Genomic DNA, 16,396 nt, shown 5'->3' on the forward strand with positions numbered 1-16,396 from the left:
TCTAATGTGGGGGGACCCATCTGCCTGCTGGCCGGGCGGGTTGAGAGGGACAGAAGAAGTAGAGAGGTAGAGATAGAGGGGTAGAGGTAGAGATAGAGGGATACAGATAGAGGGGTAGAGATAGAGAGGTGGGGGGGTGGGACACAAGGACCATAAAACACAACCACACATCTGAAGCATCCAGCATCCAGCTCTGGGACCAGGGACACTCGGAGAAAGGACACAGAAAGAAACAGAGTGAATGTAATGCAATAATGGTATATATAGTAAATACATAGGTAGTTAGAGAAGGGCTCAGTGCATCCAGAGAGGTTCCCCAGCAGCCTAGGCCTATAGCAGCATAACTAGGGGCAAACTAAAGGGACGTCAAGAGGGGAAGTCAGTTGTGCAAATGAAAACACCAGCTCACCCCGTCAGGGTCACCCAGTCAGCCCTAACTATAAGCTTTGTCGAAAAGGAAGGTTTTAAGCCTGGTCTTAAAAATAGAGAGGGTGTCCGCCTCCCGAACCCAAACTGGGAGCTGGTTCCACAGGAGAGGTGCCTGATAACTGAAGGCTCTGCCTCCCATTCTACTTTTAGAGATTCTAGGAACAACAAGTAAGCCTGCAGCCTGAGAGCGAAGAGTTCTGCTAGGATAATATGGTACTAACCGGTCTTTAAGATATGATGGAGATTGGTTGTTAAGAGCTTTATATGTCAGAAGAAGGATTTTGAATTCTATCCTAGATTTAACAGGAAGCCAATGAAGAGAAACCAGCATAGGAGAAATATGATCTCTCTTGCTAACTCCCGTCAGTACTCTGGCTGCAGCGTTTTGGATCAGCTGTAGATGTTTCAGAGAGCTATTGGGACAACCTGATAATAAGGAATTACAGTAGTCAAGCCTAGAAGTAACAAATGCATGGACTAGTTTTTCTGCATCACTCTGAGACAGGATGTTCCTGATTTTCACAATATTTCTCAGGTGGAAAAAGGAAGTCCTACAGATTTGTTTTATGTGCGAGTTAAAGGACATGTCCTGGTCAAAGATAACACCGAGGTTCCTCACAGTAAACTTCAAACAAGCTATTCCTTTGTAAATGTTCACATAATTGATTTGCAACTGTTCTTCCCAGAATTTTGGAGAGAAATGGGAAGTTGGAAATTGGTCTATAGTTGGCTTAAACATCTGGATCTAGAGTGGGCTTTTTAAGTAAAGGTTTGATTACAGCAACCTTAAAAGCCTGTGGTACATAACCTGTTACTAGAGAGAGATTAATCAGATCTAACATTGAGGAATTAACTAAAGGTAAAGCCTCCTTGAACAGTCTAGTTGGGATAGGATCTAAAAGACATGTCGATGGTTTGGATGTAGAGACTATTGAAATTAGTTCAGAGAGATGTATAGGAGTGAAGAATTCTAAATATCCATCTGGTCTTACAGCCAATTCTAAAGTATCTGTACTCGATGATACATCTGTGACATTTGTAGAAAGGGCCAGATTAATTTTTTCTCTAATCGTAATAATTTTATTTGTAAAGAAGCTCATGAAGTTGTTACTGCTCAAAGCTAAAGGAATACAAGGTTCAACAGAGCTCTGACTCTTTGTCAGCCTGGCTACAGTGCTGAAGAGAAACCTGGGGTTGTTCTTGTTTTCCTCTATTAAAGATGAATAATATGTTGTCCTGGCATTATGAAGAGCTTTTTTATAAATCACTAGACTATTTTTCCAAGCTACATAAACTTCTTCTAAATTAGTGGAATACCACTTCCTTTCCAGCTTTCGGGACGCCTGCTTTAAAGTTCGCAGCTGGGAATTATACCAAGGAGCAGGTCCTCTCTGAGATATAACTTTCTTTTTTACAGGTGCAACACTATCAAGTGTTGTACGCAGTGAGGCTGCAGCATTATTAACAATATAATCCACTTCTGTGGGGGTAAAATTGTAATATTTCCCTTCCATTATATCAGTAAGTGGTGCTGGACTAAATAGAGAGGGTATTATTTCCTTAAATTTAGTCACCGAATTGTGAGACAGACATCTACTGTAATGATATTTATTCTCAACTCCTATACAATCTATTGTTGTAAATTGAAATGCTATCATAAAATGGTCAGAAAGAAGAGGGTTCCAGGGAAATACTGTTAACTGTTCGATTTCTATGCCATAAGTCAGAACGAGGTCAAGGGTGTGATTAAAACTATGAGTTGGTTTATTTACATGTTGAGAAAACCCAATTGAGTCTAATATTGAATTAAAAGCAGTCGTAAGGCTGTCACTGTCCACGTCATCATGAATGTTGAAGTCACCCACAATAATGACTTAATCTGAGCTGAGCACTAAATCAGATAAAAAGTCTGAGAATTGAGATAAAAACTCAGAGTAAGGAGCAGGAGGATGATATACAACAAATAAAACTGTTTTCTGAGCTTTTAAATCTGGATTAGAGAGACTGAGATTTTCAAATGAACTGTAACTAGGTTTAGGTCTCTGGTTCATTTTTAAGCTAGAGAGGTAAATTGCTGCCACTCCTCCTCCTCGGCCTGTGATTGGAGGAACATGACAGTTAGTATGACTAGTAGGAGTTGATTCATTTAGACTAACATATTCTTCCTGCTGCAACCAGGTTTCAGTCAAACAGAACAAATCAATCTGGTTATCAGTTATCAAATCATTTACTAACAGAGATTTAGACGAGAGAGATCTAATATTTAACAGACCACATTTAATTGTCCTGTTTCTTCGCTCAGTTGTAATAGTGGTATTAATTTTTATTATATTTTTATGGTTACTATGTCTTTTGTTTATTTTTGAATTGTTTAATTTATTGAATTTTGGTGGTCGGGGGACAGACACAGTCTCAATAAAGCTAACTGAATGTATGTAATATCTCATGTTGAAAGGTCACAAATTGTATCATGATCATCAATACAAATGTTGTTTTACTATAGTAATATTTTTCGAAGGCTTCTGCTGACCTCTGCTGGCTGTAGTGGATGCTACACTACAGTCCAGCCCTCCACTCTCAAATCTAACTTACATATATGATAAAAACATTATTTTGATGGGTTGGGTTGACAAACTAATGCTTATAATTGCATTAACTAGAATTGTGATTTTACGTCATATTTCTGTATTGATTTAAACTAACGTGAAAATGAGGAAACCTAATGAACGATGATGATTCAGTCTAGTAACTGAAAATACATTTGATTGTAATAGGAAAAACTAAATCCGCTAATTAAACATAGTTTGTTGGTTAAATTTAATTTCAATAGAAAAAATAGTTGCAAAATGTTGTATTATTATTTTGTTTAGCTCAAACATTGTTTTTAGGGTGTATGTGAAGTACATTACTCAGGTACATGTGACTATTATAAGTGTAATAGTGATTAGTGACATTAATCAGTAGAATTAGTTGAGCCCAGTATGGTCAGGTTCAGCACATAAAATTAGAATCATGTTAAAAGAACATTTGTTAATTAAACTGTATTCAATTATGGTAACATACACTGCTGTTCAAAAGTTTGATGTCACCCAGGCAATTTCATATTTTCCATGAAAACTCACATTTATATTCATGTGCTAACATAACTACACAACGGTTTTCTAATCATCAATCAGCTAACACAATGTAGCATTAGAACACAGGAGTGATGGTTGCTGGAAATGTTCCTCTGTACCCCTATGGAGATATTCCATTAAAAATCAGCCCTTTCCAGCTAGAATAATCATTTACCACATTAACAATGTCTACACTGGATTTTTGATTAATTTACTGTTATCTTAATTGAAAAGCAATGCTTTGCTTTTTAAAAATAAGGACATTTCTAAGTGACCCCAAACTTTTGAACGGTGGTGTAAGTATTTAGAGTTTTTTTTAACAAAGGCGATGTAAGTTATTGATGCACATCATGACCTGGTTGAGAGTCTTCTCGTGACAGACTGAAACTAAATAGAGTCTGTATCTGTTTAAATGGACAGCTAAGGACTGATTAACTTGAAGCCTCCAAGCATTAAAACAATATAACATAGTTCATCCAAATAATTTGCATTACTACAACTATACATGGGGTTGTGGATGAGACATTTTTCAGTTTCTCCAGAGTGCATAATCAATCATGTGCAGTAGTGAAATCCATAAAATCCTGCACATACACATCAAGAACATCAGACATTTTGGTTCAATATTTCGGACAAAGCTGATCTGTTTTCTCCCCAACAGTTAGACGTCATCTTGACTTTCTTTTTCATCTTAGTTTCCTGAAGGAAGATATCAACTGTGTTGGTGTTCACAGCGTTTGGAGAATTTGATTTTACTGTGTTGTTGCTCAACAAAGAGAATTGAGCCTGAAGCACAAACAAAGACCAATAACAATTATTAAATAGATTTCATTTTATTCTCTGCCACAGTTCGTGAAACTGCAGGTTTTGCTTAGTACAACCATCTTGCCAACTAAATTTAATTAAGATTGACTTTTTCTGACCTTTGCTTCACTGTGAAACTGCCCACAAAACATGAAAACCAAATCAATGGATCCAACAGTGCAGTTAACAATGTTTTATATCCCAACTTTCTTTACACAGATGGTCAGACAGTCAGGAGGACGACACCACCTTCGGTTGGTCCAGTCTTTCTTCCACAACATCAGGAGCTTGTCAGGTTAGAAACCTGCAGCAGGACAACCGACAGGAGACAAGGGATTCATCTGGAGCAGAGACACTGATGGACAGAAACAAAGACAAAGTGACAAACACTGTAACAGATTAGTGCAAACTACAAAACATTATAGTTGAATATTTACAGTGGGTGTTTCCTACATTAAAGAAGAAAGTCTTTAGATTTGTCATCAACAATACCACATATACCGATCAGCCCCAACATTATTGCCACTGACTGGTGAAGTGAATAACATGAATCATCTTGTTATAATGCAATGTTCTGCTGGGAAACCTTGAGTACTGATATTCATGTGGATGTTCAACATCTACCACCCATCTAAACATTGCAGGTCAAGCAACCCCACAACCCCCAACTCCTCCATGGCAACAGCAGTCCATGATGCCAGTTGCCACCCTCAGCAGGACAATGCACTACAAAAACTGCTCAGGAATGGCCCAGGGAACATGACAGAGTTAAGATGTTCATCCAGGTACCACACTCCTCAGATCCAGATCTTACTGAGGATCTGTGGGATGTGTCAGGATCAGCCTGATCAAGGTAGGTCCCCCCTGCAACTCAACTCACCGGACCCACAGAATTCACTGCCACCATCCCCATAGGTCCTGTATCCATGAACCACTGGGTCAGAGTAGTTTTAGCAGCATAAAGGAGACCAACACAATATTAGGCAGGTGGTCATAATGTTATGCCTGGTCAGTGTATCTCTTTCTTTTTGAGTATATACAAACCTTTAATGTTAATATTACTAATCTACCTTTTTGTTATTTATGTTGTTGCATGTAAGCTGCCAAACACTTGAATTTCCACTGAGATTAAGAAAGTTCTATCTATCTATCTATCTATCTATCTATCTATCTATCTATCTATCTATCTATCTATCTATCTATCTATCTATCTATCTATCTATCTATCTATCTATCTATCTATCTATCTATCTATCAATCTATCTATCTATCTATCTATCTATCTATCTATCTATCTATCTATCTATCTATCTATCTATCTATCTATCTATCTTCTTACAAAAACAATGGGCTCTAAGTATCTGTGTTGATTCTCAGTCATCCAGGTGATGGTAATCATAAGCGCTTCAGTAGAAATCAACTGGATTTTTCTTGTAGATTCTTGAAGACGTTTCAGCTCTCATCTAAGAGGCTTCTTCAGTCCTAACTGACTGATGGGCAGTTCCAGTGTTTACAGTCAGTTAAGCTTACATGACTAATGGTCCATTAACAACCAGGACTCCCGTGTCTACAGGTGTGAATTGTTTTTAAAACTGGTGATCCACAAACGACAGCGATCATGTTGGTAGAACTACCAGTTTACACAACAAAGGATATGAATCTGCCAGGGCATAAGTGGCTTCCTTTACTCTCTCAAACCATCTGTCACTTCTGTCCAAAATGTGTACATGGCTGTCCTCAAAGCAATGTCCTTTATTCTTCAGATGCAGGACTGGACTGCTGAGTCTTGTCCAGAGGAGCTGGCTCCTCAGGATAAGACTATGGAGAGGTGAAGCATCTTCAAGAACCTACAAGAGAATTCCAGCAGATTTCTACTGAAGCTCCCACAAATGGGCTCTAACTTGCAGTCAGCTGACAGTGAAACAGCATTTTGTTAACTTGCAGTGGACCCCAGTAAAAGGACTGGTGCAACAAAAAGCGTGATGCTGTTGACCTGGTGCCACACTGCAACCTTATGTGTTTCCACTTTTATTCTGTTTTTCAACCAGCTGATGTGATCTCACTGGGGAAAAAAATCCTCTGTGCATGAGATTATTTTTAGTCAGAAATAGATGAAATGACTGATATGTAACATTTACTGCTCGTTAAACATGCACCACAGGGGAGAGCACTGGTAACAAAAGTATCTGGTATTTGTTTCTGGCACAATAAATTTCACAAGCTGTACCATCGGTCTTCATGTGACCCACTGAGAGAAACTGTCTTCTCCCTATCACAGTTCTGCTATGATCTGTGTCAGTATCTCTGTTCGTCACCATCCACCAAATGTCCTCAGTGTTTCAGGCTCCTGCCTACTGCTCCCAGTTTATCATGACCCTGCAGGATGTTATACCTGCCTATGTTTGGACTCTGCCTGATTATACAGCTTTGTAAGGAACCCTTTGCAGCTATGAGTAAACCTCTTATTTCCTACCTGCTGTTTCCTGTGTTGAGTGTTTGGGTTCTCTGATCAGACACAAGGTTATTCTTGGAGGTCAGAGGAGGTGACTTGAGGATCTGCACACAGTCACTAAATACACAAAGTGGGAGCATGTAGAGGATAATTTCATCAAAGCTCTGGCTCATGGAGATTATGGGAAGATGAAAAGATTGTGACTAAAATCACTAATCTTAGGAGGAGTGCGTAGGGCTCCCTCTATTAGTGAAGGAAACCCCAAGATAAGCCAGTTTCCTGCCTGATGCGGTCCTTAAAAGTTCACTAAAGGTGACTGGACAGCATCCTGCTCCTCAGCTGCAGTTTTTCCAGGGTTGCAGAAATCTCCGATACTAGAGGGAAAAACACCTGCAAGTATCTCTGTCCATAAAGCTGCTGAAAAACATATTACAGCTTCCAAATTATTTGTCATATCCTGTCTTAAGTTAGTCAGGCTGTACATAATTCCCCACAAATCAAAGAAAATTAGTTGAAGTGTGTCAGACGTGGTGGATCTGGTGCATTAAATGCTGTTATTCTGAGCAGAGGTAAAATGTTTCTCAACCAAACATGTGTTGTATACATATTCCAGTATGCCCTGTAGTGTGCCTCCTGGGCAGCAGGGAAATGGGATCTAGACACACTTGCTGTCCTTAGATGTCTCTCAGAGAAGATAGTGACTAATAGTAAAAAGAGGAAAGCCAACCGTTTTCAGCCTGGAGAACTTTGTCAGAGATTGTCTGGATGTGATATCAATGGAACAGGCTCTTCACCGGTTTAATAATAGGCTCACTGGCACTTGCAAGTCTAAAAGTCTAGAAAAATATGCAACAAGGACATTTACACAAAATTCTACACACCAAAAGTGGGAAGCTGGGCCAGTATATCATATCGGAGTCATTTTTTTAAGTTAATTTAAATGTTAGTGCATTAACGTCTACTTGTATAGCAGGAACACTGGGCCAAAATAAATGAAAATTAATGATATTTTAACCTGATTGTGCTTGTCAGTGATACCTTAAATAATTAAGTTCAACATATTTTCCGGTCCACATGGAGAACGATAAAAGCGAGTGAGCAAAAGTAGTGCATATTGACACCAGTAGTTCCCCTATCTTCTCAGTTCCCAGCTTCTTACGGTGTTTATTTGCGTTACAACACGTTTTGGAGCTCTTGTGCCTCCACTGATAGGTAACTCATGTATATGAGAGCTTCTCGGGGATGACCAAGTCATGCGTAACGAAGTCTTTTGCGCTTTTACGCACGGACCTCTGGATGCTAGCAGCAGTCTGGGCCCTTAGAACTCTCTGCCAGAGCTCATAACGATGCTTTACTTAGCTTTGACTGAACTTCATTAGTTTCAGCTGTACGTTCTCAGCCTCAGGTTCACCTACATTTCAGCCTCGGTACTGGTTTAAACTCAGTGCTAAGTTTAGCATGCTAATGTATTTGCATGGGAGATTGATACCATCGCGATAACATGTTGAAGCTGAAAGCTTGTTCAGTCAGCTTGTTAGTAGGTCCCTTTAACACATCTATTAAATGTTAATAAATCTGGTAATGAATGAAGTATAACTCCTGAAATCAGTCGGGGAGGACGCACATGGTTTAAACGTCTCTAGAAGCGATCCAGTGAAACTGCTAGAATAGATAGGAAAATATTTATCTATCTATCGATTTATCTAGATCGATAGATCGACAGATAGATAGAGATAGAAGTATAGATAAGACCGAAGCAGTGCGGGAATAATATAGACATGCCTGTCACACTTCTACAGGGGATGTAGCTCAGTGGTAGAGCGCATGCTTTGCATGTATGAGGTCCCGGGTTCAATCCCCGGCATCTCCACACCTTATATTCGAATGTGTTAAATAAAGCTTACATCTACATCATATCAGACCAGCTGGGCCAGTATATCATAGGTTTACTATACTGAAACTCCTGCAGTGGATCTACTGATATTTACTGAGAAATAACTCGGCTGGAGGTGTAGAGGGCAAACGGGACTTTACATTTTCGTTATACCATTAACTAAAAACATGAAGAGACTGACTCTGCTCTCTTATTATTTAGAAACACGTGTCATTCCAGATTTGGAGGACATTTGGGTTTCACAATTTTTGAAAAATAAACCTTCTCTTTTATAATTTTCTGCTCCATATTCATCAGTAATACATAATAAACTATCAAAGGCTTGATTGGCTCAGCTTACACATCAATGGTAGCATTTTTATTCCATGTTTATGTGTTGTTTGCTAATCCTACTCTAATCACAGTAACAGGGTTGCTAGTCCATGCTAATGTTAGCTTTTTCTCAGCAGTAGAAGTAATAGATATTTACCTAGATGTTACTGCTGACCAAGAGGACAAACTGATGGAAAACAGAAAGAAAGAAAAAAGTAAAAAGAATTTGTCTTATCCTAATAATATGTATAACAGTGTTGCATGAGATAGAGAGAGACATTCAATCAAGGCCGACAATGTTATGAATATGAAATATAGAAGAGATCTTTCTCTCCCTATTCTTTTAGAAAACTGTTTGATGATGTTAATTCCAGCGTTTCATGTGATTCACTGGTTTCTTTTTCTTCTACCAGCTAAAAAGGTTATGCTAACAGGGTTGTTGTGGGACACACGTTCCATGCGTAATAATTACCATTTTAAATATTATGTTGATTAAAAAAAATCTTCCCACAATTACAAGAGACATGAGTGAAAAAAATAGACCAAACAAAGGAAATTCTAATGTAATTTGAACAGTTTTATTTGAGATTCAATTTGGTCACTGGGGGGTGTGATAAGAGAAAAATGGGATTGTAGGGGAAACTCTAGACGTATTTGATATTTTAAAAAATATCTTCAAACATTCTTTTCTCATAGCTTTTTCTTTTTGATTTGGTCTCAGGACAAGTAAATTTACACAGTGGGATGTAAAATGTCCTCCAGAGACCCACATGTCAGATCACCAAGCTGATAAAGCTGAAATGTCACTTCTCAAAAACACACTGGAAGTAGAACCAATCAGATGATTCATTCTGGCAAATTCGATGAGAAAAGTATTTTCATGACTAAAATCATTGACAGGGCTGTTGGGCTTAGAGACAACATTATTTAGCGTGACAACACATATCTAAACAGCTGACAGTTCATTGTGTTGGTGCTGCCTCGTAAAGCCAGCTAGTGATCTCTGTAAGATAGTCAGAGACTTCCAGAGAGAACACTGGTGCTACAGTACAGATATCAGTGCCTCTTGACAGTACACTTGAACAGCTTGATTAGTTTTTTCACAGCCTGAAAGACAGATAAAGAAGAAGTCTGCAGTTTCAGGAACTGAAACTTCCACTGGATGTTATACTGGCAGCTATACAGAGACCTTCAAAAATATACACTACTGTTTACAAGTTTGGGGTCACCCAGGCAATTCCTTGTTTTCTATGAAAAGTCACACTTTTATTCATGTTCTAACATAACTGCACAAGGGTTTTCTAATCATCAATTAGCCTTTCAACACCATTAGCTAACACAATGTAGCATTAGAACACAGGAGTGATGGTTGCTGGAAATGTTCCTCAGTACCCCTATGGAGATATTCCATTAAAAATCAGCTGTTTCCAGCTATAACAGTCATTTACTGCATTAACAATGTCTACACTGTATTTCTGATTAATTTAATGTTATTTTCATTGAAAAAAAATGCTCCTTTTTTTTTTTAAAAGGACATTTCTAAATGATATCAGACTTTTGAATGGTACTGTATATTTGAACCTCTTTATCCCACATATAAAGCTGGTATACCTGAATAAAATCACAAGGCAAATTAACCTTGTCTGTCATTTGTTCAACAAAAAAATCTATAGATGTGATTTTGAAAAAGTAACTACAGCGATGTCCTCATAAGGTAGTGCTGCCCACTTAGATGAAATAACTTCTTGTAGGCGTTTTGTATAATTGTCCACCAGTCTCTGAACTGTTATGTAATGTGTAAAGTAATGTCACCATTTTTCCAGGTCAAATTCCTAGCTAAAGGATGTTTGATGGTTTTCTTTGAAGTACAGTCTGTTTTAAGTTCTACCAGTGCATTTTAATATTGACATCAGAATAATGAATTCCAGATTAGATGCCACTTATAGGGAGTAACTGATGGAGCCTGTTTTGTTTTAACCTCTGACATCAAGGGTCAAGTGTGTCATGCTACAGATCTGAAATAATAGATTTCATACAATTTGTCCAGATGATGATCATAAGCACACAGCAGATCCACCAAGGAACGGTTCAAAAAGAAGAAATAAGGGGAATCTCCAAGACAACATCCAGATATTATATTTGGTCCTTACTGCATGACAAGTAAGAACTTTGCCTGCAGTGATCAATTGTTTCTCACATCCTGGAAAACCATGTGACTGTTCTGATCATATGAAAGAGCCGTTTTTAGATCAGTCCTGTTTTTGTTTATCCTGATCACGAAGGGAACATCCTGCTGGTTTCTTCAGTTTTTCCTCTTAGATTTCTGATTCTGTTCATTCTTCTACCTCATTTTGATGTGATTTTTTAAAAAGCAAAATCAATTCAGAATAATATCTGTTTTAGTTTTACTTTGTAGACAAAGGCGCCTCACTTGACCGTCAACTTCAAGTGCTTCTATGTTAAGATTTTAGGGGAGACTGTTATTAAACACCTGTGAGAACTCGTCAGTGTTCCAGTCAGCTGAAGAGCAGCTGGAGTTGTCCTGTCTGGTTTGCAGCCTCCTCCGACTCTCTGCTTACTCCAGTTCGTGAGGCTGTGAAGGGAGGACGGAGCTGTCCATCCGTCCACAGCGGCACACATGGCGGACCCGGCGGAGTGCACTATCAAGGTTGTGTGTCGCTTCAGGCCGCTGAACAGCGCGGAGGTGGCCCGAGGAGACCAGTACATCCCCAAGTTTAAGGGCGAGGACTGTGTGGTGATCGCGGTGAGTGTTTGAAACCTTTGGCTGGTTAGAGGATAAACTGATACATTCACTGATGTAGAAAATGATCAGGAAAAGTGTAAGAATAATGTTATTATAATGTTATTATGCCATTATAAAGCAGATAGATGTTGCATCAATCCTGGTTTCAAAATGCTTGTTCGGAGTCACTTGAAAAAAAGAGTTAATTTAAATGTCAGTGCATTAACGTCTACTTGTATAGCAGGAACACTGGGCCAAAATAAATGAAAATTAATGATATTTTAACCTGATTGTGCTTGTCAGTGATACCTTAAATAATTAAGTTCAACATATTTTCCGGTCCACATGGAGAACGATAAAAGCGAGTGAGCAAAAGTAGTGCATATTGACACCAGTAGTTCCCCTATCTTCTCAGTTCCCAGCTTCTTACGGTGTTTATTTGCGTTACAACACGTTTTGGAGCTCTTGTGCCTCCACTGATAGGTAACTCATGTATATGAGAGCTTCTCGGGGATGACCAAGTCATGCGTAACGAAGTCTTTTGCGCTTTTACGCACGGACCTCTGGATGCTAGCAGCAGTCTGGGCCCTTAGAACTCTCTGCCAGAGCTCATAACGATGCTTTACTTAGCTTTGACTGAACTTCATTAGTTTCAGCTGTACGTTCTCAGCCTCAGGTTCACCTACATTTCAGCCTCGGTACTGGTTTAAACTCAGTGCTAAGTTTAGCATGCTAATGTATTTGCATGGGAGATTGATACCATCGCGATAACATGTTGAAGCTGAAAGCTTGTTCAGTCAGCTTGTTAGTGGGTCCCTTTAACACATCTATTAAATGTTAATAAATCTGGTAATGAATGAAGTATAACTCCTGAAATCAGTCGGGGAGGACGCACATGGCTTAAAAGTCTCTAGATGCGATCCAGTGAAACTGCTAGAATAGATAGGAAAATATCTATCTATCTATCTATCTAGATCGATAGATCGACAGATAGATAAAGATAGAAGTATAGATATGGCCGAAGCAGTGCGGGAACAATATAGACATGCCTGTCACACTTTTACAGGGGATGTAGCTCAGTGGTAGAGCGCATGCTTTGCATGTATGAGGTCCCGGGTTCGATCCCCGGCATCTCCACACTTTATATTTATATTCCAATGTTAAATAAAGCTTACATCTATATCTTGTTAGACCTGCACCCCACTAGAAAGGGAGATCAAAAAAAGTTTGTTAAACAGCACTCTTCGTAAACATCTGTTAATTCACATTCTTATTTTACATGAAAAAACATATTTAAAAAAACAGCATACCAAGTGTTAGATCAGCACTTTCATGGTCGTCATGGCTCTATAAATAGAGAAATTACCCCTTTTTAAACCACTCCCCATTGAAAATGAAAAGAATCTTTGTTCATCTTTGTTCAGAGGTACTGACTTCCAGTCACAGGTCTACTGATAAGCCATGTCTGTATGTGAAAATGTGTGAATGTACTGTAGCACCACTCCATGCAGCACTGATGACAAGGCTGAGAACCTTAGACAATGTTTTCCTTAGAATTTTAGAATAAAATGAAGGTTCTGGAGGCAGAGAGGTCTAATCCACTACATGTAGTTTTTGAGGAAAATGGGTTCAGTGTTTTGTGTTTAAGAATGGTCTAACATTCAAAGCGCCACTGTAATGCTTTATTTGGGTTGTGGGTTAGACCACTTTGCCACTAAAATCTAGACCATAAAATATTACAGAAATGATATGAAACTCAGTTTGGATTTTTTGTGGGTTAGACCACCCTGCCTCTAACCCCCTCAAAGAATCCTGTTTAATATCTGTTTGTATTTATGTGTCATGAGAAAACATTAGGGAATATCTCTCCAACATAGGACCCAGTCTTGATTTAAGTCATAAACTTCATTGATTTTTAATCTTTTAATTTCACAACATAGCATGTATTATTATACAAAACTGCACACTTATTTTGTGGAGAAACTTTGAATGGATATTTGTGCTTGCTTATATCAAAACTCCTTAATCATACTGCCATTCACCTCACATTCCAGCTGTTTCAGCTCAGAGCCCAGGAGTCGTGTAGTAAATGGACTGTGCAGAGGCAGAGTGAACAGTTTATCTCACTGACAGCAACCTGCAGGTCACTGCTCCTCAGCTAGTGGCATCAACAGGTTGCTTGTCTGCCAGCAGCAGCTACTGGTTACTGCAATGTCTGAAAGCAGAGTCTGTATGAAAGGCTGGCAAAGTCACTTAAGTGTTTCAGGGGGTTTATTTTGTATCGTATTTCTTGATTTGGTTACTGTTTGGAGGCAGATTAAACAGTTCATATGTGTAGTGTATGAAATAGCAGACACTGCAGTTTGTACATTGTACTGTGCCAATATGATGACTCATTTATTACAGATGGGCCAGTGTCCTTAGCATTATCTCTTCTTTGAGGGCATTTTATTACCTTTTGTTTTGGTTGTGTGTAGCAGCTGGTAGGACAGCAGTGTAAGGGCCTTGACTCTCTCTGATATTGCTGGGTTGTCTCAGTTCAACACTGAACTTAATTGAGTTTTAATCCTCATCCCTTCTGCATTCAGGTCTCTAATAAGTGTTGCCATTTTGGACATCTATCAGCATGGGTTTCAGTCATTGGGTTGTTGATCATACACCGACCTACCATAGGACTGTACAGTGGCTCGGTGGTTAGCACTGTCGCCTTGCATGAAGTTTGCTTGTTCTCCTTGTGCATGGCAGGTTTTCTCCTCGTGCTCCGGCTTCCTCCCACAGTCCAGAAATATGCTGGGGTTAATTGGTAACTCTTGTCCGTAGGTGTGTGTGACTTTTTTTTTAATCTCATGTAGCCCTGTGATAAACTGTTACCTGTCCAGGTGTCTCCTGCCTTCACCCTCAGTCAGCTGGGATAGACTCCAGCCCTTCGTGACCCTAATAAGGATTAAGTGGTGTAAAGATGATGAATGATCTGCCATAACATTAAAACCACTTGTCTACTAATGTGGGTGTTCCCCTCATGCCACCAAAACATCTCTGACCTGTTGAGACGTAGACACGGAGCTCGGGTGGTGTCCTGTCATGTTTGGCACTGGGACTGTGACAGCAGATTGATTTGGTTCCAGGGTGGAACCTCCATAGACCACGTGTGTTCCGGGATATTAAAAGGATGCTCAGTCGGATTGGATTAATGTCTTGGGCTCTTTGTCATGTTCCTTAATTTGTTCTTAAGGACTTTTTGGGCACATTGTCCTGCTAAAGGAGGCCGCTGCTGTCAGGGAGTGCTAATATTCTGATCTAAGTTTCTCTTTTGCACATTCAGCAAATACTGTGTTCTCAGAGTCTGCTGTGATACAGAATGCACATTGAGACTTTTCCCCCTATAAAGAATCGTGCTAATAATCAATTAGTTTCAAGTATCTTAGATCATCGCATCAGTGTTGGTTTGATCTGTACTTTCTGGGTTTATCTTTGAGCACAAACTGAGAATGTATAAACATTTGAAGGAGGGACAAACGGATCTAGAGTTTGATGCTGAAGGCTGTTTGTTTGATCTATCAGTTTAAAGCCATACTTGGCTTTTAGTCAGTCAGTGCACTGTCTTAAATCATTTCCTACATCGCATGTAAGTTGTGAGTCTTGTGCAGCTGGCAGTGAGTGACATGGTTTTATCAGGACATGAATTGCATGTGTTTTTTGCTAATGATGTTGCATTTTAGAAGCATAAAGATCAGGAGATTATGCTGCTCTTATGAAGCTGTTAGAAGCAAGGATGCATTGTTTTGTTGTGATTGTTCTGAGCCTCACACAATGGACCTGTAACTAAGTAGGTTAGCTTTAAACTTTGATTTGAAATTGTTTAGTTAAAGTCTGGTCAGATCAAATGGTAGAAATATTTTGTATGCCTCACTGTAAAATTGCCCACTATATATTCACTACTGTTCAAAAGTTTAGGGTCACCCAGGCAATTTCATGTTTTCCATGAAAACTCACACTTTTATTCATGTGCTAACATAACTGTACAAGGGTTTTCTAATCATCAATGAGCCTTTCAACACCATTAGCTAACACAATGTAGCATTAGAACACAGGAGTGATGGTTGCTGGAAATGTTCCTCTGTACCCCTATGGAGATATTCCATTATAAATCAGCCGTTTCCAGCTAGAATAGTCATTTACCACATTAACAGTTATCTACATTGGAAAAAAAAAACACATTTTCTTTCAACAATAAGGACATTTCTAAGTGACCCCAAACTTTTGAATGTTAATGTACATAAACACAATATATGGTGATAGAATTTTTCTGGAACCACTAATGAAACTTAGTATCCTGTTAAGCTGCTGTGAAAGTTTGTGGTGGTAAGCAGGCATTTTGCTGTTTAGCTATATGGAAAATCATGACAGAATGCATTATTGTTGCTCATCGCTGCTGCTTCTTCTTCACAGGAGAAACCGTACTACTTTGACCGTGTGTTTCAGTCCAATACGACTCAGGTGCAGTTCTACAACGCTGTGGCCCAGAAGATTGTCAAAGGTAAGCTGTGCAGTAGAACACAGTACAGATGTAGCATCAATGCTTGGCTCACTAAAACCCTGGAAATGAGGCCCATCCACAACATTAATACCAATACTTATTTTTTGTC

The 16,396-nt window shown here is 39.1% G+C and overlaps 1 protein-coding gene and 2 non-coding genes across 3 annotated transcripts in view; all 3 read left to right on the forward strand.

The window, feature by feature from the left end:
* The first annotated feature begins 8,599 nt into the window (after positions 1 to 8,599).
* Positions 8,600 to 8,671, forward strand: trnaa-ugc (transfer RNA alanine (anticodon UGC)). Its single transcript has one exon. It is a non-coding gene; the product is annotated as a tRNA-Ala (tRNA).
* Positions 8,672 to 11,263: 2,592 nt separating this feature from the next.
* LOC111563526 (kinesin-1 heavy chain-like) overlaps positions 11,264 to 16,396 on the forward strand; it is a 32,433-nt gene continuing 27,300 nt past the window's right edge. Inside the window, exons 1-2 of the mRNA XM_023262623.3 lie at positions 11,264 to 11,771; positions 16,200 to 16,287. Of these exons, the coding sequence (XP_023118391.2) occupies positions 11,646 to 11,771; positions 16,200 to 16,287 (214 nt within the window). The 5' untranslated portion in view covers positions 11,264 to 11,645. The remainder of the gene's footprint in view (positions 11,772 to 16,199; positions 16,288 to 16,396) is intronic.
* On the forward strand, positions 12,816 to 12,887 carry trnaa-ugc (transfer RNA alanine (anticodon UGC)). The gene has a single exon. It is a non-coding gene; the product is annotated as a tRNA-Ala (tRNA).

The sequence above is a fragment of the Amphiprion ocellaris genome, chromosome 22, assembly GCF_022539595.1.
Source record: "Amphiprion ocellaris isolate individual 3 ecotype Okinawa chromosome 22, ASM2253959v1, whole genome shotgun sequence".
Lineage (NCBI taxonomy): Eukaryota > Metazoa > Chordata > Actinopteri > Pomacentridae > Amphiprion > Amphiprion ocellaris.